This window comes from Argiope bruennichi, chromosome 6, assembly GCF_947563725.1.
Source record: "Argiope bruennichi chromosome 6, qqArgBrue1.1, whole genome shotgun sequence".
In the NCBI taxonomy this organism is placed as follows: Eukaryota; Metazoa; Arthropoda; class Arachnida; order Araneae; family Araneidae; genus Argiope; species Argiope bruennichi.
The window spans coordinates 80,561,745-80,585,613 of NC_079156.1; the positions used below are offsets into that span (position 1 = coordinate 80,561,745).

The following is a 23,869-nucleotide window of genomic DNA, read 5'->3' on the forward strand; positions in this document are numbered from 1 at the left end:
CATAATATATTTCAGTTTCCATTTGAAAAAATTAATTTTTTTTGTCTGTAATGATAAAACACATAAAAATTTATAAGTTGTATTTAATTAAAAGAAAAGAAGATACTTTAAGAACAAGAATAAAAAAAATAATGGGTAGACAAATCATGTAATGATATGTAATAAATTAAAAATAGCAATATAAGAAATAAAAATATATACTAAATTGATAAGGGTTAAAGATAAATACTAGATATTATTAGCGATACTGTTCAGAAAAGCCAAATATAATTCTCAATAATTTTTTATACAATTATAACAGCAAATACATCTTTTAAGATTGAATTTAATTTTTGACAGAAAAAAAAGAGAATTTAAGCAACAATTTAAAATTCAGAAAGGTAATTTTAAATATTTTTAAATACAAAAATATTCTTTGAGAATTTTAAAGTAGCATATGAAATGTAAGTATTTTTTTAAAGAACGAATAGCTCACGCAATATTAAAAAATGCAAGTTATTTATGATAGAATTTTGGTAACACATTTTATAATGCATTGTTCACAAACGATATTTTATAACAAATTTTTTGACCTATCATTCGATTTATTGATGATAAAAGAAGATCTGGAGAAGATTTAATGGTAATTTATAATGAGACAAATGGCAATAATTCGTAATAAATCATGTATTGATTATAACGTCAACATAGTTTGGTTATTTTAATGAGATAAACGTATTTTCTAAGTTTTTCACCAAAAACATTTTTATTTTAAAAATTATTTTTAAGTTTACTTTATCTCACTTTTGATGTTTAAATATTAAATGATACATTTGATTTTTAAAGACATAAAAGCTATGACAAGGTATAGAAAATCTTGTAATTTTTTTTAAAGAAACAGATAATAATAATACTTACCACTTTAAATTAATAGTATTTTTATTTTCGTTTGGGAGTGTGTGCACATTTGGAATGAAGTATTAATTTCTTTTTTTATAGTTACGAATATATCTCTTTTCTTCATTTCCTGTTATTGCACTGTACGATTGAAGGCTAAAACTGGAAATCAATAGAAGATTGACAGAAATTATAAGAAATCAAATGAAACTAATTTCGTGATTGACTTTAATTTAATAAGATTTAAATGTTTAAATATTTCCACTCCCTTGATAGATAATTTTTTAACGAATACATCAGATGTTGTTCAAAATAAGACGATTTTTTCGTTTATAAACAAAGTTAAAAAAAGCAGAATGGGATAAAAGTTGTTTTGAAACTTATTCTGATTCAAAAATGAATCATTTTTATATTTAGACTATCAAAAATTTGAAATTGAAAATAGAAAGAATGAATTGAAATTTAGGCGGCAATAATATCAAAATATACATTCAAATTAATTTTTCATTCAGAATAAAGAAATTTTTTTTCAGATACAGTGAAAAAAATCAATATGTTATATCCAACTAAATTTCCTAAACAAATTATTTTATTGCATATTCAGTTAAATAAATTCAGTGTTTACATTCTTGGAAAATTTTTAAAAAACAAATTATACCCTTTCGATTATAGAGATATGAAATAGAGGTTTTAAATTCATATTATTTTTAAACAAATTTTTCTATTTCGGATATAGCAAAAATGAAACAAATGTTTTAAATGCAAGTAATTTCTATCAAAAAAATTATTATAATTAAACAATGAAGCAAAATCAGTTCTTAAATCCAATTTTTTACAAAAAAGCAATAATTAAGATAGAGTATAAAAAAACAATTCAATTCATTTAATTTTTTAATTACAAATTATAACTAACCTTTTCAATAATATTCGATACAATAATGTTATTGAGATTTTTTAAATAAATAAGGACAGGCTCTCAGAGACAGAACTATTAGATTAGTATTGAGGCTTAAAAATCACTCCGTAATTAAAGATCGACTATCAGTAATCAAGACAGCTAAAGGACATTTAATCTAGTTACTTATCAGATTTATCTTACTTTCAATAATAATCGATGTGTCAATTTTAAATTTGCATTTATGATACTTTCGCTGCTTTTCATGAAAGGTTTGAATTTTTAACACTCATAAGTATACAGATATAAAATATTTCACTATTGCTTTATTATCTTTCCATAAATCAATTATCTGACGATCACATAAAGCTCCAACTATTTTATAACTTAGAAAATAAGAAGGTTAATCAGATAAAATCAAAATCAATTAGCGCATTAAATTTCGCTAAGACTCTTGAGGTCACACTCATTCAACCCGTGGTTGAAGGAACACAACTTGCGAAGAATAGGTACTAAGTCAGAGGCGATCGATGTGAGAATACGTAAGATAATGGCTTTTTATTTCTGTATTTAGGAAAAGGGTTAATCTCACTCAATGAAGATTTTATTGCTGTGTTATAAATATAAACTTCAAAATTAGTTTTTAAAACTACATTTTGAATTTTATTTTCATACTATATGAAACCTTTATAAAATAAAATACATTTTTTCCATTTAAAATTGTATTTTCTCATGTTGTGCACCCATTTCTATTGTCATACGTCGTGTTAACTAGTTAAAGTTTTAAAGTTAGCTACTTAAAAAACATGGAATTTATGTTCAGTAAAATAGAGGTTCATTTTTTAAAAAATAAAAATTTCTAAAAAGAACTGTATATTTTTATGATTAATCTTGAATCTTATATATTTCATGATTAATCTTATATATTTTCATGATTAATCTTGTCAATTTGTTCATTTTTTTACACAAAAGATTTATCATTTCGATGATGTAACTAAATTTTACTAGAAATTAGTCATATGAAGAACATTTGTTCTAAAATGCAATAGAAGTATCATTGGAAAAAGTATTTCAAAACCAAACTTTATATGCAAACGATTTTTCCAGAAATTTTATTTTTATTCAGCTTTTATCGCATCAGTTTGAATACCTTTAATTATAAGTCCTTGAGCAAAAAAGATTTAAAGTTATATGCTACTTAATTATAATAAAGATATTTGAATATGAATATAATATGGCACTCTAGTTTTATTTTAGTAGTTCAATTATGCAACGCATTTTTTAAGTCAGATATTTAAATGACGAAAATTCCGTTTCTTTTTTGTTAGTAAAATTAAACATTTTCTATATAATTTATAATATAATGATGAAAATATGTTAATATTTTAAATTATTAGATAACTTTAAAAATTTGCATTATTGGAGAGGGAATTTTCCGCAAATATTACATTTTATTGTTCTCTTTCATTTTCAGAAAATAATATTTTAGGATATTATATATATATATATATATACAGACACTATAGGATGATTACGCTATTTTTATTGATTGATACATGATCTTTAAATGAAGTTCAATCAACATAAAATATTAACTGCAGAAATCAATAAATGAAAAACAAGTAGCGTAGTTAATATTTTTCTTCGGGAAGAGAATGAATATTCTGCATCTTTAAAATCAAAATTAAATACTATTTCGTTAATATTTTAAAAGGAAAGAAAGTATATAATGCCAAAGGAGCCACTAGAATGCAAATGCGTCAACAACATTCTAGGAACCAATTTTCACAATTTGCATAATAGCAGTAAAGTGGATACCAAAAGGGAAACATTTAAATTAGCATATTTATTTTATTATTATTTATTTTATTATTATTTATGTTATCATATATTATATAAATTTTATACTAATACGTTATTTATTAATATTTATTATCCCAATAAAATAAATTGGGATATTTTATATATTAAATAAAAAAATTATGAACTGTCAAAGAAGTGAATTAAAAAGGATTAAAAATTTCATTCTCAACAAATCAAACGACTAATCATTTCTTATGATTCTTTATAGATAAATGTGATTATAAATAAAAATTGGAAGAATAATTTTTAATTGATTACTTGATTGAAAATAAATGCCCCTCATGAAAAATCCTCTCTTGAAAGGATTATCTGTTTTATTTTTTTATATCATTTAAAGTGAATCATTAATTTTTAAAGCCGATTTTCATTTTAATAACATAGGAAATGACAAGGTATGCTTTTATGTAAACAACTATTAAAATATTTGGAATAGAAAGTGTCATTTGGATGCAATAAAAATTGCTAATTATCATAAAACATTCTGAAATATAAAACTAAAACAGATATTCAATTGATAACGAATAACTGAATAAAGTCAAGTCAACATCTGATTGAATAAGATATCTTTTTCTCCTACGATAGGAAATTATTTTCCAGAATCTTTTTTTGCTGAAAAAGCCATAAAAAGATTTTATTTGCGCTATAAAAATGCTTTGACATAAAAGAAAAGTTAATAGATTTATGAATACTAACGATCTTTCACATATAATTATTATGTTCAACCATACAGAATTTTTTTCATTAAATCCTAACGAATAGTTTTTATTACTAATATTAATTAGAGAATCCATATAAAAAATAATGAATTAAAAAGTAATGTAACAATGTAATTTAATTGTTAATTAATTCTTAAAAGACTTTATTGTAATCAAACTCTTGTGATCATTGCCTTATGTAAAAAAATAGCTTGGAATTAGAATTCGGTATATTTTTCCTATGTGATTTACTACAATCAATTATGTTTCAATGTTTTTTTAAACAGAGGAATGTTTATGGGCTGGCATACTATCTGAAAATTGCGACTTGTAGGATGAAAATAATCATTTAAACCGCTTTTTAAGTCAGACTGTCTGATATAGATCTACTAAATATGGCACTTAGTTGGTAAAAGAAAGGGTTTTTTTTAATTAAGAATGGGCTTTCAAAATTTTTAATTTCATTTTAAAATAAAGGACGTCGGAGCATAAGCATGTAGTTTATTAAAACGTAGTAGATGCTCAATAAAAAAGATTTCGAAAATAGATAGATTTTTTTTATTAAATCAGTTTAAAATTTTACGATATTTCTTCCTAACTTTATTCATATATATTATAGCTCACAGGGGAAAAAAACCTGAATGATACAACTTAATTTTTTTAAAAATGGGTTTTTAATCAAATCAATTTTATTTTTAATATTTACTTCAATTATAAGAAATTTCCCGAAACGTATAAATATTATATCTTTCTTAGTTTAATTATTAGATTTATGCTCATGCGCATCACGAAGATATTAAGTGCAATTTCTATATGCACGTTTCACTGCTATATAAATAAGAATAATTTCTTAAAATAAAATGAAGGTAATCCAATTAAGCCTAAAATATTTTTATTCAACAATGTTTCGGATTAAGAGCTCGAATTTCTTAAAATATTTTAAATCTCAAATCACTTTTTTATAACACTGAATTCAAGTGTTTCTCACCTCTAACTCTACTAATAACAGAGATAAATGCGTGTTTTCGTTCAACAGGACAGGAGCAACTACACTCGATATTTACTTTGGAATTAGAACTGTGCAGCTCAAGACGATTTTTAAATTTTTTTTAGTTAATTGAAAATTAAACAAGATATTGATGTTTTTTCCACGATAACTCACAGAAATATTATTGCAAAAAAAAAAAAACAAGTTTTACACTTTTTACACATTTTAAAATATTGTATTTTCAATGATACCAATTCAATTTTTCCTGAATTTTTAATCAACAATATTTGTCTGATTTTCATCAACAAATTTCATTGCTTCACTAAAATCCAAACTGTTTCCATTATTTCTCAAGAAATTAATCACTTAAGGAAATTCTATTGTTGAAAGCTAAGGAATAATGATTCTATTTAAAATTTGTACATGATAATCGAAGTGAAATTACAATATCGCGAAAGATAGAATAATCGTACATTTAGGTTTTTCAAGCACTCGATGTCATGAGATTTGACTCTGTTAGTATGGTTCATACACACAATGAACAGATCAGGAATAAGTTTAATAAACTAACACGGCTTGAATTTCACAATTTAATACTTAAAATTATGTTCCTGAGGGAATAATGAATTTTAAGTTATGCATAAGTGATTTGACTGAAACTGATCTCTACCAGTTGTTCAGCAAAAATAATCAGAAAATCATTGGATAAATGGTATTCGAAACACAGCTAATGATTGAACCAGATTATTTCAAATATCATGCGATAAAATTTCGCCATCTTGTTTTTTAACCATTAGAAAAAGCTCTTATATTAAATGTTATGTTATATTATATATGTTTAAATCCATATCTCCAATGTGAAATCCAACATTAAAAAAAGCTCATGAAATAATAGTCATTTATTATTTATTCTCACAAAATTGTTGCGAGTTTTTTCGTTAATATCGTATCTTCTGTTCCTGACAAACTGTGACTAAACTAATGTTTTTTCCCCAGGTGTGGTTCCAGAATCGTCGAGCGAAGTGGCGCAAGGCTGAGAGGCTGCGCAAAGAGCGTGAGGAGAAAGACCACCTTCCCTCGGATGAGACCCCCCGCGACGACCCTGGCTCCCCCGAGCCTGCGGACGACCCCTCGCTCCTTCTGGCCCCTGGGGACAAGGCCTCCCCCGCCTCCTCCTCTCAAAGGCCCCTCACCGATGACGAGGACGCCGACAGTAGCGGCAGGGAGGACGACCTGTCGCCGCCCAGAGCCACGCCGGCCTCCGCCGCGCAAGGAGCCGCCGATGACGCGCCAGCTGATGCGGCTTGCGAGGTGAGCAACGAAAATTGGGCTTCACATAGAAATATCGAGCTAATATTTCACATGGCGAGTTTCAAATGAGAATAAATATGTCGTATTCAGCTCTGAAATTTTCCCTTAAAATTACAGTGATGATATCTGTTAAAAAATTCTTATTCTTGAATAAGTTTATTTAGTATGATTTAATTTTTTTTCACTTTTGTTTTTAAGTTTGAATAATTTAAAAATGTGTTTGGTATTTTAAAAAGGATTAAAATTTCTTTTTCACATTATTAGAATTTTTGAAAAATAATTATTATAAATTAATTATTCCATTAATTATTTCATAATGATTTTTTTATGCATGGATTAATTCGTTGCAATTTTTGCTCTCTTGAAACACATCTATCAGCAGAGATATGAAATAAAAGATAAACATCTCAGAAAAATTAATTATTTAAACCAAAATGATACAGATGCGTTTTAATATAAAACTAAAACATTATAAAAGTATGTGAATACATATGAGAAGTAATACAAAAAGTTTAACCCTTACACTCGGATTTCTTCTCTCAGGCATCATTCAAGACGGTGCATCATTCAGGCGTTTTATTTATTTTTTAATTTTGAATGTTAGAAACGACTACAGAGTGTTAAGAAGATGTAGATTAATTTTTGGGGGAAATTCAACTTAAAACAATTATATATATTTATTTCTCATAGCAATAAACAAGTCCTTGCATTAGATAAATAATTATACATTGAATTACTTTTCAGAATTTAATTTTCATATTTAATGGAATTAAAAAATATTTTAAGGTCAGATATAATAAAAAAATTTTATAGACAGTTGTGCTCCAAATGATAAAAGAATTAAGATCTTTTAATTAGGAGATTCACTCATTCGTATGTAAAATTTTAAATTCTTCCTTATAAATCAGAAATTTAATCCTTTATCTCGGGGGCCCCAATCTTGTTCGAGCAACGAATTGTCGTAATTTTAAACTTATAATCAAATCATTCACAGAAGTCATTCATAAGCGTTATACCAATAATCCAAGAAAATCTCAAATGCTGTTTAGACATACAGTTGAATCCACCTGACAACATATTTCTAAAACAAAAAAATCCATAGAGTAGAAAAAATAATTCAGAAAGGAATTAATTCTATTTTTTCTAAATAGACAAATTTTAAAAATTTGTGTATAAACAGCAATTTTTATTTTAATTTTAATCGGAAGATATCCAGAGCCGTGGGTTCGAATAGTCTTGAATTTGGAGCCAGTGTTCCAAATTTGAAACTCGACTCTATTAAAAATCCGCCGGATATGAGGAGAAATAAGATTCACCGAATTTTCATAGGAAGTAATGACAATGCTTATGAAATGCGTTGCCTGTGCAGGAAAAACTTGAATGTATGTAATTCGTTATTGTCAACATGGTTTTTATAAATAAGTTCTTATCCTCCACCCTCGTTTGGAACTTGAGTTGAGCGCTGATTGAACGTTTAAGAATATATATATATATATATATATTGCCGTAATTAATATATGCAGTATATTACTTTTGGCACCAATAATTTGAATGCCAAACGTGTTAAATATTCAACTTCACATATTATAATGCTATATTATAGGCCTTAATTTTAGGTTAAAGCTTGTTTCAATTATAAAAAAAAACAATTGGTGTTGAGGTTTATATAAAGGATTGACGATAAAGATATAATCTTCATAATTTGATCATAGTTCAGACTTACTAAGTTGGCCGAAAAATAGTCTTCACGTTGTTTCAAAATAGGACATTAATATAAATAAAATTAAAGAGTTATATAGGTTCCCCACAAAAATAAGTGGCAAAGCATATCAGGCATTAAGAAAAAAAGTTTTTTCCTGATCTGACTTATCGAATTTGTCCCGAGTCTTTTATATTCTTTCATTTTAAACTGAGGATAATTTAGACTTTATACTGCTAAAAATTGGCAACGAAGGAAGATTGTTCGAATAATTAAATATCTTCATACAAATAATGACTTTTCATATACAGATTAAATTAAAACTGTACGCATTTTTACTTAATTGATCATATGAATATCGATTTAATACAAATAATTAAATTTATATATATATTAACAGGAATTTATGTATATGATTTCCCGGTGTCCAGTTCATACAAAAAAAAACTTCCTCTTTGGGACACTTATCTGAATTCTATCATTTCCAACAAAATAAATAAATGAAAGTTGCACCAAATATTGATAGTTCAAAATCTTCCAAGCTTGAACAATTATTGTTCACAAGAATTATAAAATATTAGTGTGACTTCTCAGAAATATACAACAATTGTTTCTTAACGATATTAATTAATTGATACATTTAACGACATGTCAATAAGAATTGTACTAATACTTAAAACTGGATTCCAAATTTAAAAATTGGTAATAGTATTCCATCTGCTTTTTCGTACACTTCCATATAAAAATAGTACAGCATTGAGAAAAAAAGATGAATTACCTGTCAGAACCGAAAGTTAGTTTAACAATAAATTTCGTTACGTTAGTTAGCTTAAAACAATTAGGTTGCGAAGGGCATACTCAAAATATTTAAAAGCGTCATAAATCATTTTTCCTTATGATCATTATTCATGATAAAATTTTTGCGTATATCAATGATAACTTCAGAAACTTTTATTTAAAAATGCTGTTTTTATATTATTTACAAAAATCAATATTTTATCTTTTAAATGTTAGCAGTTTGGTAATCAAGCAAACCCTTTTCTTATTTCCAGGATATTTTTAAATATTAAATTAAATCGAAAAAATAATATAACGTATTCGGAGAAAAATAAATAACGAGGCAACACCCCTCTAAATAATAACACTGAAATATAATAATGCTTTAGATTTGATTCATCTATCTTTATATAATTTTAAAATTTACACTCAATTATGTATCGGCGATAATGTGAACGCAAACACACAAAAAATCAATTAATATCGCTACATAGTACGCACACATAAACACAGTCATTAGAACAAGAACGATATTGTTGCATTTTATACTTAAAACTATTTTTAAAAATTATTAAAATTAACGAGAAAGGTTTACAAAAAATAAATTGGGAATTTTGAAAAGCTTATTTTTAGAATTTTAAAAACGCGTAAAAAAAAGGAATTTAACATAATAATATGTTCAGAAGTAATTTAATCCTTTCTAGGGCCGTGGGAAGTATGCTTCCCACCAAATTTATCAATCTTTGTATGAAATTATGTAGGTTGGCATAAGTTCTGACACATTTTTTTAGTAAGTCAGAAACTTAGATGTTCCAGTTCTTTATTTCAGACAAAATGTTGTGTCTTGATTTGTTACTTAATTATTAATTAACTAAATTAATTCATTAATTAAATGAAATTTATCTAATAAGCTAAATGAATCCCTTTTCTTATTCTAATTTCAAGCCTAAGAATATTTTAACATAATATGACTAGAAAAAAAATGGCGCTTTAAAGGGTTAAGGAAAACCTTACAATTTTAATTAATTTTTTAAAATTAAAAATTCAATTAAAATTTTACAAAACCATTTTTTCAATTACCAATTACTCAAGAAATAACTACGTATAAATGTGGCTCAGTAATTTATTTTGAAGGGTGCTTTGAACGATCTTTTTTTCATCATGGGTCTCTCTAAATTTACGGATAATATGGCACCCTGTGAACTATATCATATTAAAAATTCTACAACTTTTTTTAATAATAAATTAAATAACGGTCCGGATAATTTTTTTTCTATTTTTCGCTATTCATCACTATTGTAATGATTAGTTTATGTTTCTATTATAGAATGCAATATCTTTTCCTGAAACTATTTACATTGATTTTTTTAAGGCACGCTCATTATTTAATAGTCTATAAAATATTCCAAATCTTCTTAGCACAAAAACTTTAAAGTTAAAAGAAAAACTCTATGGTAGTAAAAAATTACGTTTAGACTTACAAAGTAACGCAGTTTAACAATCAAGCTGTCTGAAACACCATTATTTTATTCCCAAAAGAGGAAAATTTTAAAATTCTAAAGTGGCATTCTGGAATTCATCAAGGTACCTCCGACTCTAAATTATCTAATCGTGATTGTTTTGATTTATTGCAAAACAGGCTAAGACCGAGTATGAAGTATGAAAATAAAAATTCCATTTAAATATTTATTAACTAATACACTGGGCTATAAATAAATGAAATGGAAGTATCTGTAGAAAAGAATTGTCGCTGAATCGTTTAGACAAAAATTCAGTCTCGCTTTGATTCAGCACTTTCCCGGAGAAAACTCAATGAAGCTGCACTTAATTCTTATTGTGCTCTCTATACCGTAAAAGATTTGTTTTAACAATTGAAGCTCAGTTTGCTATTCCATACTTATGAATTAAAATCTGCGCAAGGATTTTTATTTATTTTTTTATTACACATCATAATTTAATTTATCCATCATGTAATTATAAAGGAAAATAAGTTTTGCATTAAAGTTGCAGTTACAATTAGCCAGATATATTTGTTTTAAAACACTAGAAATCATTTAGAATAGAAGAGAGAGAAAGAAAAGACAATTTGGGACCAAATCTAATTTTTATAGCCATCCCATCGTTTACCTACTTGAATTTTTTTTTATCTTTCCGGCTTGCTTAAATCAGTCCTGGATATGGCAATTCCTTTTTTTTAGCTATGAACTTTTTTTTTTTTTGAAAAAACAAAACCCTATATGAAATAATCTCTTTATTTGATAATAAAATAATATTACTCTTACTATCAGAAAATAAGTAAGTAGATTTGAAAACATTTATTTTATAAAAAATATAAATAAAAATGAGCGAATGAATAGAAACGAGTCTTTCGAAGACATAAGCGTCAATAGGAAATATCGTTTTTAACATAATTTTTGATTTACTGAAAACTTTTTTATTTAAAATGTAGGTGCAGCGTATTTTTTCTTAAAAATTTATTACAATAATATATTAATTCTATCACTGAATGATTCTTCTAATTTAGTTACATCAGTCCTAATGGTTTGACCTAAGCTATTGAGTGCCAGTTTTCCCATTTATGTAAAAGAATCTACTAAAGCTTTCATTTAATATTTTTTTAATGTAATTCTTCCAAGAATTTTTTTTAAATTTAGATACTATTCTTACTTAAATAAAGTTTTAAAAACTTGACTCCAACAATTTAGAATAAACTTTAATCAATTTCCACTCACAAATTTTCATCATCAAAGAATTACTCTTCAACGATACTAATACAAAGTAATGTTTTTCGTGAATCTTTAAAACAAAAATAGAAAGAAAAAAAATAAACGAAGTAATAATTATTAATAAATAGAAAAATAAAGTTCTTTTTTCGGTGATTATATAGCATTCTTAAAATTAGTTTTATAATTAAATTTCACTTTTCAAAAATAGCATTATTTTAGAGCGAATTTATATTGCTTCCTTATATTTTAAAACCTTGACTGCCATGGTTTCGTAATTACATAATTACAAAACCACGGTAATGAAACCATATCATTAATCTGACCATCGAACCCATATAAATTACATGGTAAGAAATTATACTTTAATTATACAGCTGCAATCCTTTCATTTTGAAATTGTGCCACGAAAATGCATGCAAATCTAAGCTTATTTTGATTTGGTTAAATATTTTTGATTTTACGATTCCCAGCAAGAAATAATTTTATGTGCCATCGACATTTAGTTGCTCAATATTTATCTAGTATATGATTGCAGCTTATTCCAAATGAAAGCTGTTAAAATTCCAAATTTTATTAAGAACCATAGTAAAATGATAAGACCCTAATTTCAAAATCGAAGAAACGCGATATTCGGAAACAGTTTACCTAGAAATCCACAGCTAACATGGTCTATAACTTTGAAAAGATTGGTGGGGTAGGGAACAATGCGATATGTAAACTCTATTTCCCTTATTTGGTCATGATTACAAAGCACAAGATGCGTTGCGAATTCACCGCTGTGTATGTTTAGAATTGTACTTTAAAGGAATTGAAATGAAACGAACTCTCAATTTTATCAAAGTACATTTGAACTCAGAGGAAGAATCCTCATATGCAAACTCATTATAATAAAATATATATTACAATTATGAAAATAAACAATATCTCGTAAGAAATGGAAATATTTACATTTTTTACGAGTGCTGAGAAATATTCCTTTTATTATTAAGCGATATGCATCTATATGCTTGCTCCATTCTCTCCAGATGTCATTAGCCGAAGGCTTCATTTATTGTAGTAATTGTATGCGGTGTAATTTGCAAAGGTAATCGGGGACGTATTGGCACTGGAACATTGATTTCATAATTGGTGTGACTGGGTGTTAAGTTCCTTGGAATATATGGAACAGTCACTGATTCTCTCTACTATATCCTTAAAATACTTCATACAAATCTTCGCTCGCATAGACAAATAATATCCTTGCATATAAAATGCTCTAATGATCTAGTTTACCTCTTTCATAATTTTTTTTGGCATGCTCATTCTCTAAAACAAGCAAGGAATATTTCGTATATTTTTAAATTGTATAGCCTTCTGTTCGTTATTTGCCATTTTGGGATATACAAACTTTAATTTGGGATAATTCGGGACATTAGAGTTTGGGATAATCGAAAACAAATCTCTTTCTTTTTATGGCTTAATTGGCAAATAGAATTAATGGCCCTTCATTCAGTGAATCGGTTGAAGCAGAGAAATTAAAGAAATATAAATCCTAATACCTGCTTATTCTTCTCTCAATTAGAACTGTTAGAACTGTAGCGTAATTTATATGTTTTAATTTATATGGCAACAAATTTAAAAATATCAAACCTCTGATGATTAATTCCTGATCATGCTGTATTTATAAATGGAATAAAATGAAAATTTTTCCCACTTCATGTGTTAGAAATTATGAAGAGTCATTCGGCATTTTCGAATGAATTGGCTTGGGATATTTTTGTAGCTACGAATTGCTTATTTCCTAGACGAGATCTATAATCTATAGTATGGAAAGAATTCAGATATCTCTACCCATAATATGGAAAGAATTCAGATATCACTACCTATAATATGGAAAGAATTCAGATATCACTACCCATAATATGGAAAGAATTCAGATATCACTACCCATAATATGGAAAGAATTCAGATATCACTATCCATAATATGGAAAGAATTCAGATATCACTATCCATAATATGGAAAGAATTCAGATATTACTAACTATAATACAGAGCGAATTCAGATTGAGAAAATTAAAAGATTAGAACTAAGAGATGCAATCTAATAAAGTCAAACTTTTAATGAGGTTTGCTAACTAACCAAACATAGTGAAATGAGGTTCATAACTGCTCATTTTACTTTCTTTTATACTAAGTATACAAAGATCTGGGATCGTGTGGCTATGATTATAATTTTTTTTATCAAATGTTTTTTCAATCGGTCAGGAAAAAAAGCGTCCAAACTACAAATTCGATTTTTGGGTACTTATATATTAAAAGCTTTCCAGGGATTAATCAACAAAGATTGGCGATGGATTCAGTAAAAATTCTACATTCAGATCAATGATCAACATTTCGTAACTATTGTAGACGCATTTGAGGTTTTACTAAGGTCAACAATTTTATGCGAGGGAGGTGGGGTCTAATATCTTTATTAGAGAGTATGCGATGAAGGTTTCGGGAGACCGCTCCTGTTTATTTCTAAGCAAAATCGTGGAAATCTTTCTATTCCAGTTGGTCGTGAGAAAAGTTCGAGATTCTTTGCTCTAATGTACACCTTAAACAGAATTTTTGCTGGTGAAGAAGTTGATCTGCTTCTGTGGGCATGAAATAATTAGCATTGCCTTCATGATTTAATAAAACGCAGTTACAAAAATCATTTTCGATATTTTTGATTAGTTAGTGACAAAATATGATATAAATTATTTTATCACTTTGATGATGTTTTATTCTAATTTATTTTAATACATTAAAAAATTATGTATATTTCACTTTTAAGAATTGGCATTTCCTTGGAATCTTTACTTACCAGATTGAAAAATAGACTTAGTCACTCTGTCCCTAATATAGCAATGAAATTGAATCAGCAAGTTTTACTAGATATCAATAATTAATTTTTAAAAAGGTGAAAATTCAGATTCTTGTGTCTTTTCAAATTCAAATAGACTTTGTGATGATTTTACTTAAATAATTTCTGTCACAAAACTTTCAAATTAAACATTGTACCAAATCAAAAACCGCAAGGTTTTACCTTCCCTTTTCTTATTTTTCCTGCATATTCAAATAAAACAAATAAATTAATCAAATGTTTCAGCTTAACAAGAAAGTTTAATGATAAATTCATCAAGTTAAAATACTATAAATAATTAAACTGGATTCATTTTCCTTATTAATAGAGGAAGTGTTAAAATATTTACATTCCTCGAAGAGCTTTGGGAAAAAACAGAATTTCCAGACTAAACAGATCAAAGCAAATAGAATGGTACTTGGCTCTGTAAATATTTGCCTCTGGTATTTTCAAATTTTATTCCCTGGTATTAATACTTCAGAGCAAATATTTTTTTTACGTAATCAGATAGTATACACTTCAGTAGTTTACAGCAGGGAAATTGTATAAACCGCCTATATGTTATTTAAAATATCAGTTTATCAACTTAACAGGGCTGAAAGAATTTTTGATTACAATTAAAAAAGAAAGATAAATAAAATTTGATCGTAATAAGTTCAGAATTTTTTTAAAAAATATAACCTTATATGAAAGAAAGTAAATATTTGAAAGTTAAATTTTAAAAAATCTGAAATTCGGAAAGTTTTTATTTACATTTATTTTTTCCTTCAAACTAAAGAACCATGTTAGAACCAAATATTTGAAAACATATTTTATTTTTTCTTCTTTTCGAGTATATATAATATGGAAAATATTATATATACTCAAAAAATATTCTTTATATAATATGGAATACATTTTGGTTATGTTATTCGGCCACTGAATATTTATTTGCATTAATTTCGTAATACAATTTATTTCCCTAAATATCTTTGCTTTATATGTTTACCTAAAAAAACTGCCTTTACCATATAAACATTTTTTATGCTAAATAATACTAATGAAACATACATCTATCGAAATAATATCAATCGAGGTACTGAGAACTGGCAAGATGAACCAACTGACATATCTATTAGGATGTCTCATAAGTTTCTTTCCTATTTCTAACATGAAATGAATATACAGTATTTACTGTTTAAGATATTATTTATTTTGTTATAAAGGAACCCTTTTGCTCTATTACCTTCTTCCATCTCTCAGAAAGCCTTATTATGCCTTCTTTCCAAAATTGTTGTGTTTTGGACAAAAAATAATCCCTCGTGGTGAGCTTTTATTTCGCTGATATCTTAGCTCTTATCGCGAAGAAAATTTTTTAAGGACGGATAGAAGTAATAATTAGATGGAGCGAGATCTGGAGAGTATGCAGGATGGGGTAAAACATCACAACCAAACTGTAAGAGCTTTTCTCTTATGACTAACGCAATATGTGGTCTCTCGTTGCCATGATGAAAAACAACGCCTCATCGGTTCATTTCAATTGATCCAGTTGATAAAAGTATTTCATAGAATTTATCGTTTTACTTTGAGGAAGGGAGCTCGTTGAAAATTACGCCTTTCCGATCCTATCAAATGGACAAAGGACCTTAATGGGGTATAGTCCCGGCTTTCCGACAGTTGAAAGCCTATTGTCCTTACACCAAGTGACATAGATGGCTAATAGATAAACCTGCATGTTTGCACAAGCAGAGCCAGATAAGGCCATTCATAGCGCGATCAGAAAGAAACTTTTGGGACACCCTAATATTTAAATAAACTAGGCATAATATTTTATAAACACTAAAAATAAGTCATTAGGCATAGGTTGCTGATAAATATGAATCTTTACCATATTTTCTAAATTAGTAAGATAAACTCAATAGTTATAGGCACCAGGGTGTGGATGGCATTATATTCATTAGGATATTGTTAAACTACTTTTAGTGCAACCTAATTTTGATAATAGATGAGTTCCGCTTCAACGAAAATTGTGCGTTGATCCCGTTTCACAGGGAATTCCGTCCCAAAATTGTTTTATAGTAAAACACTTTGTCTCTGCTTTCAAATAAACTTTTAAAACAGTATATGCTTATATTAAATAAGACCGGAAATGAAACAATGTTTAAAGTTGGCAATTATTTTAATGATTAACTAGCCACGTTTGACGACCAGCTTGCTTGCCAAGATTATTGATTCTTTAGGATATTAAAGGATTAATATGAGAGGCATTTTTTAAGTTTTTAATTTATTTGATACGACTTAAAAATATGACTTTAACTGAATCATTTTGCGACTTATTATTGCGGGTACAAATTAAAAGTGTATATATTTTGAAATATAAGCGGAAGTGAAAATCCTATTTCGGAATTAATGAGAAAAGGTAATTTTTTATCTTAATTTTAACATTAGCAAAAGCACGCTATTGAATATTTTGATGGGTGAATTTGAATTTCATAACATTAAAAATGCAAGTGTATCCTAACATTAAAATCATCATAACTTTGTAAATTAAATTTGAAGAATTTATTATAAGTAAAGAAAAAACTATATAGAAATGAAATCGATATCATTAAAGAGATAATATTTTGAGTTTTAAGATAATACAAAAAAAACGTTTTGGTAAATTAATAGTTGTGGAAGTCATCTGTTTCTATTAGGTTAGTTTATAGCAAGTATCCATAGGGGTGGTTAAACCTATTTTCACTCTCGATTATTAAACTTTCGGATTTACGTTTTTTTCTTAATTTTTTAAAATCTTCTGACTGAATGAAGTGTTTGAAACGGCGAGCAGTATTTAAAGTATAACAATTTTATTTAATTAGGGAAGTATTGAATTAAGTGCATCTATAAAACGCTGAATAAAGCAGTCTGTTGAAACTTTTGTACATCAATATGTTTACATTTCAATATTGCCATTCCGCAATAAGTAATAAGTGCGATTTCTGTGCCAGGTACCTTAGCATTTTATATTAACATAGATTTTTAAGAAGAAAATTGCAACTATCAAGATCAAGAAAATAGGACTTATATCCAGATTAAAAGTGGTCACACAAAAAGCCTCTCGTTTTTAAAGGGCAGAAAGATCTTTGCGGTCTGTTCTAAATGCCAAGCTCAGCAAGCTTCTGCCGAGCATATCCTGTACTGTTTAGGACTTTCCAGAGAGGACATATACTCTTTCCTTCTAGTCTTCGACTTTCTCTGGACTCAACGGTCTAATGGACCTTGTCTAACTTCGTCAAACAGCTGGAGGATAAGCCACAACAGCAACAACAACAGAAAATAGACCAGCTAAAGTTAAATTAAAATTGAACGAATGATATAAATTTATCTTTATTTTAGTCAGATGAAAGAGCAAACTCTTATATTTTGATAGAATTTCTGTATTGTTTACTTTTGTGGAGTTTAAATACACAAGAACCTGATCAAGCCTAAAATATTTAAATATTAGGGGCCACGATTCTGCTATGCGATTCATATTTTTTAATTATTATTACGATTATTGTGTTTATTTCCCGTTTTTCATTTCTGATTACTGGTTTATTTTATTTCTTAAGTAATCAAAAATAATAATTAAATCTTATAATATTTTGGCTTAATTAAACTTTTTTTTGGTATTTTAAGTTCAAAAATACTTTAACATTGATTAATAATTAATTATAATATGAATAAACATTTAATGAAAGACTAAGTTTCAACCTTATGAATAAGCATTTTCACTTTCTTTATTCCTCAGTTAAAGACTCAAATTCCTCCACTCAGAATTTTTCTGCCAAATTTAGTTTGAAATATTGGTAAATTCTTTAAAAATCGTCTGCAAGCAATAATAAAATGCTTCAAAAATAATTATTATACAAAAAGATGACATGCGACATACATACAAAATATCAGAATGAAGAAAAATAAAATCTTCTGAAGATATTATAATTTTTTTCTATTAGATTTAATTTGTGTTTATACATTTCAAATAAAGCATTAAAATATATTTTTAAAAATCTTGGTGAGTACAGTTTTTTCTGTTATTCAACTAGTTAAACCTAACTTTTTTTCTGTTGAATCTCCAAAATATGATTTTTTTCCCATTTTTTCCACTTTTTGATTCCGTTTTTTTTTCTTTTTAATAACAATTTTTAAAACTCTTAAACTTCTATGCACTACATTATTAAGTTATAATATGTTTGCACCGTTATCTTTCAGTTCCGCACCATTAAGGCGCGGATATTATAGGATAACCGTCCAGGCTCTCCATATAAATGCTACTATTCTGGTCCATATATTAAGTACATTATTTGAATCAGCTTAAGGAAAATCAATTTTAATTTTCGCGACTCTCAATCAACTTCGATTCAAAGTGGAATTACCAACTTATATAAAATATTACTCACATTTGTTCCGTTACATTTAGCCGAATGAAAACATTGCTGTATCTGAACACACGCTAGTTATATGTAAAAATGATATTCTGTTAAATTTTATTAACTTTCTTTCTAAATTTTCAGGGCTCTCTGGCCGTGATCTCCAAGTCCTCCTCCAGCTCTTCGACCGAATCTTCCGCGATTCTGGGAGGATCCTCTGAGCCCTTGAATGATTTTCCTTCTCTCCTTTTGTCCCGGTCACCCATGGGTTCCTTCGGAGGGGACGCCTCCCTTCTCAAGGACCCCTCAGGATGCCTGAGGCCGTCCTCCTTTCTCAGATCATCCCTCTTCTCGTCTCTCTCCTCTGGGTGAGTAAATTTTTACTTTCTAACATATGAAGTATTGAGAAAGAATATTCATTATCAAAAAAATTCGAACTCGAGATTTTGACGAATTACTATGCTTTAGACCTAACTGAGTTAAAAAAAACACATATTTGGAAAATGTCTATCAGTCCGTGACAAATATAATTCAAAAACTCTTTGAGCTAGATGGATGTCATTTCACATACAAGCTTAAAACCATTTCTATCAAATTTTGAGTGAAATTCAAAGTAAGTCTGTTCAGCTGCTCGAGTGTAAGATAGCCCTATAGCTACAAAACGCAAAGAGCGGGAGAGATCAAATTCTGTTCACAGATTTAACATCTATAGCGCAAACGCCTATCAAATTTTGTGCAAAATCCAAAGAGGGATAGACCATATATCAGTCTGTACTTTCAGAACGTGTGAACGGGTTAATTCAAAAATGCAATGACTTAATACATCAAAATTTGTATGTCATTTTTAAATTACAATTTTGCGCCAAATTTTTTTTTTCAATCGGTGGGAAAAAACGCAAATTCTATTTTCGGATGCTATTAACCAAACGCCAAGTCTTAATCGCCAAATAATTTGCCTGGAATGACACTGTAGATTCAGTAACAATGCTAAATTGACGGCAAAATTTAATATTTCGTAAGAATTTCATGCTAATACCATACAAGGCGTTCACTGAGGTAACATCTTTATTAGAGAGAATGCAAGAAAGTTTTGCGGAGACCCCTCCCGCTGTTTTTCTATATTTTACAGAATTTACGTCTGAAGAAAGTTTGTATTACCTGGAAATCGATGTAGGCTCATTGCTAAAAAAGTTTAAAGTTTTGTACAGCCTTGCAAAAGAAATAGAACAAATTTTGTACCGTGCTAAATCAACATCTTATGCTGTAGAATTGCATGTAGATAGTTTTGGTAATCAAGCCGAATTAAATGCGTGTACCCACCCCCTTTTTTCGAATTCTGAAAGGTCATAAAAATGGCAAATGAAGAAAACAAAATGAATTTATTATCGAGTTACAAGCAAGTATGGTTACCTTTCGACATTTTCGCTGCTAAGTTTCTGGCACATGTCATATCGATGAACAAGGTTTCCGATACCTTTTTTGAAGAACATGGAGGCTAGTGATGTGAGATTGGCTCTAACACTCTTTTGTAGCTCCTCATTAGTCTGGATTTTTTTTTTCTTTTAAGAAAATAAGGAGCAAAAATTTCCAAACATTCTCTCGATAAAGCTACAGTTTTGACATACTGGACGACCACCTCGTCTACCTGGTCTTGTTTTAACAGCTTTGCCCTCTTGAACCCCTTCATGGAGAATACGGCTTAGAGACGAGAGATTTTCATCTCTTCCCTGAATTGAAGAGCTGGCTATGATGCCAAAAAAATTTCTAAGCTAATGAAGAGTTTCATAAGATCGTTAAGGTCCATCTCAAATCACTGGTGACAACATGTTTTGAAGAAAGAATAGGTAACCTGAATTTACCAGTATGAAAATGCATGCTCTGAGCGACTATTACGTCTAAAAGTTACCTTGTGTTTCCAAAACACTTGATAATAAATTCATTGAGTTCTCTTCACTTGTCTTTTTTCATCGTCCATCGGAAAAAAATGCCTGAATAAAATTAAGCTAGTTAACTTGATAAAATTCTGAAAGATGTATTATGTTGCCATCTGAGAAATGAAAAGGTGATTCTTATACAAAACATATATTTTGAAACAAATTTCCTGATTATATATAATCTGGAAACTAATTTAATAAAACAATTTAAATATGCAAACAAATTTTAAACTCACTGAGAAATGTGGTTGAACATTCTTTACTGCTTATCAAATCCAGTATTTTTTTTTAAGTTAAAGACATCAATAAGTCTAGAGAATTACTTTCATTGAATATGTTAATTTTTATAATATTGTACATAACCATATGATTGTCAAGGGAGTAATTCGATATTTTCATTTAACCATCTTATAGTAATCAGAAAATTCCCGAATTTAAATTGTTTTCGGCAATCGCAGTTGCACAAAATCATTAAACGGCACGAAATGTCTTAAAACAATTCATTTTATACTTATAAGTGAAAACAATTTGCTAGAAAAGTTAGCATCTAGAATGGAGCAATAAAATCTTTCAAGAATTTCGGAAAAATTTATCTCGTCGAAGAATCTTCTAATTCATCGAATCTTTTCAACTTCCTTCTTATGAAACAAGAGCTTATTATAAGATCCAACTCGGCAGCAACAAAAAACAAAATAATACGTTAAATCAATTTAGCTTTTTAAAACACAATCTAGTAGATTACGACAAACAACTTCTAATTCCTTTATTACTGCAGTAACATAATTATCTTCTAGAGAGTTCAGAGCAGCAAAAAATCAATTAAGGCAATCAATTATCGATGTAAATAGATACTTTCTGCTCTCTAACGGGCAGCCATTCAAGCACAAAGAGCAAGAAAATTAACTCCTGCTGTTTTGTAGCTCCGGCAATCGAACTCGCTGCAGAAGAATCCCCCCTCTTAAAAATTCTCCCTCATTCTTTCCTGGCTCGTCCCTTAGTAAAAAGATCCGACAAAGATAAAGAGTTAAAAGGGTGATGAAAAATCCGTTTGTAGAAAGCGGACTTAATGCACGTGTTTTAATTCGATTAATTGGAGGTTATTTACGCGTCTGCACTTCCTTTAATTACCACAAAGGAGGAGGAATTTTCCCTCTTTTTGCCTGCTGCTGCCTCCATTATGGCCCTGCTGCCTCCCTGCCTCCTTCGTTAGGAGGAAAACAAAACGGGGCCGGAATCGAGTTAAGAAAGTGCAAAGTCTTAATTCGATTCAATTAAAAATTCCGCGCGTTTGTGTTCGCGCGCGGATAATTGCGTTGCCATTCCGTAAGAGAGTAAAAGTTCGCATTTTTGTAAGAGAGGGCGGCGGTTCAATTAGAATTTGATGGAAAGCCGAGAACCTGGTCCTGACATTACGCCGGGACCGGCTGTCAACCCGATTTGCTGGAGAGCAGAGAAAATCCTTTCATATATAAAACATTTCCTTTTCGGCTAAAAGAAAAGGCAAGGCAAACGCGGGCTAATGCAATTAGAAACGGAGAAGAAAAGGCGTCCGTTAATGCCCTCCTCGCTCTCTCTCTCTAACTCACACGGCGCACTTTTCATTGGCTAATAGAAATCAAAGACATTACGCTGGCGCCTCAGTTGTCACTATTATTAGAGGAAAAGTTTTTCGAAAATTCCTGTTTAAAGAGCCAGTTTTATCCTTTAGGAAGGTAGAGGACAATTTCGGAAGGGGGATATCTTTTGGTTTGTCTTTCCGAGTCAAATAAATGGATCTTGGGAGTAATTGCCTGCGCAACAGATCATTGCGCACGCGTTAAGTGGATGCTTTGATTCATTGCATTATTCGGAACTGTCGACTCTTTATTAGTATCAGACACAATAAAAGAAATCCTCTCTTCCGATTTTCGGAACAAATTGATTCGCACAGCTCGTTTGGATCCAAATGTACTCTTTGTACCAAATTTTGCTCATGAAATCTTTTCTTAAAAATTATCTATATATTTTGAATACTCACAAAAAAATTAATATTTATAATTCTGATGATGTGTTAGCTTATCAATTGTAATTACACTCAAATTAAGTGATATTTTTTCCACCCGAAATTTTAATTTAATTTTAATTTTTTTAAAGACATTTGTGTAAAAAAAATAACCTAAACAGATTAGTATAATTTATTAATAGTATTATTTTAGGCATTATTTGTAAATTTACATTCGTCAAATATTTCAAACAAAAATATTAATTGAATGCGGTTACAAGAACAACACAATGATACACATATATGAAATATAACAATCTGTACTGGTTTGAGGCACTATGACACAAATAGTAATTCTTGGGTACACAAGTTAGAATGTATAACAGATTTCAAAACTAAATCAATCAGATCAATTTTCTCATGCTGACAAGACCATGAATTAATTCTATTAATATAATCTTAAATACAATTAAACTGTTTTAAGCATCAATCATATAATGTATAGTAATCACATAAATATATAAGTATCAATCACATGTTAAAATAATCGATTTTATTATTTTACATAATTTCAAAATAAGAAACAAAAGTTATTCTTCTGTTAAATGGCAACATAACTTTTCTGAAAGCTCGAACAAATATATTAATTTATTCAATTTGTGTATCAATCGTGCTCAAAATTTCAATTGTTAATATCAGTGAAAACATCTGATGTGTAAAAGGTTGTTTGTAGAGTTAAAAATATATGATTTGGTACTAAAATTCACATGAAGGCTGGTAATTAAATCAAAATCTAATACGTGTATTCGGTTATAATATCTTACTATGTAATTGCAATTTTTTGAGTTAAAGCTATATTTTTATACTGCAAGATATTAAACTCTGT

General features: G+C 28.5%; 1 protein-coding gene across 1 annotated transcript in view; it reads left to right on the forward strand.

The window, feature by feature from the left end:
- Window positions 1-23,869, forward strand: part of LOC129971798 (paired mesoderm homeobox protein 2B-like) — a 106,101-nt gene that overhangs the window by 72,711 nt on the left and 9,521 nt on the right. Inside the window, exons 5-6 of the mRNA XM_056085774.1 lie at window positions 6,314-6,628; window positions 19,213-19,436. Coding sequence (XP_055941749.1) covers window positions 6,314-6,628; window positions 19,213-19,436 — 539 coding nt within the window. The remainder of the gene's footprint in view (window positions 1-6,313; window positions 6,629-19,212; window positions 19,437-23,869) is intronic.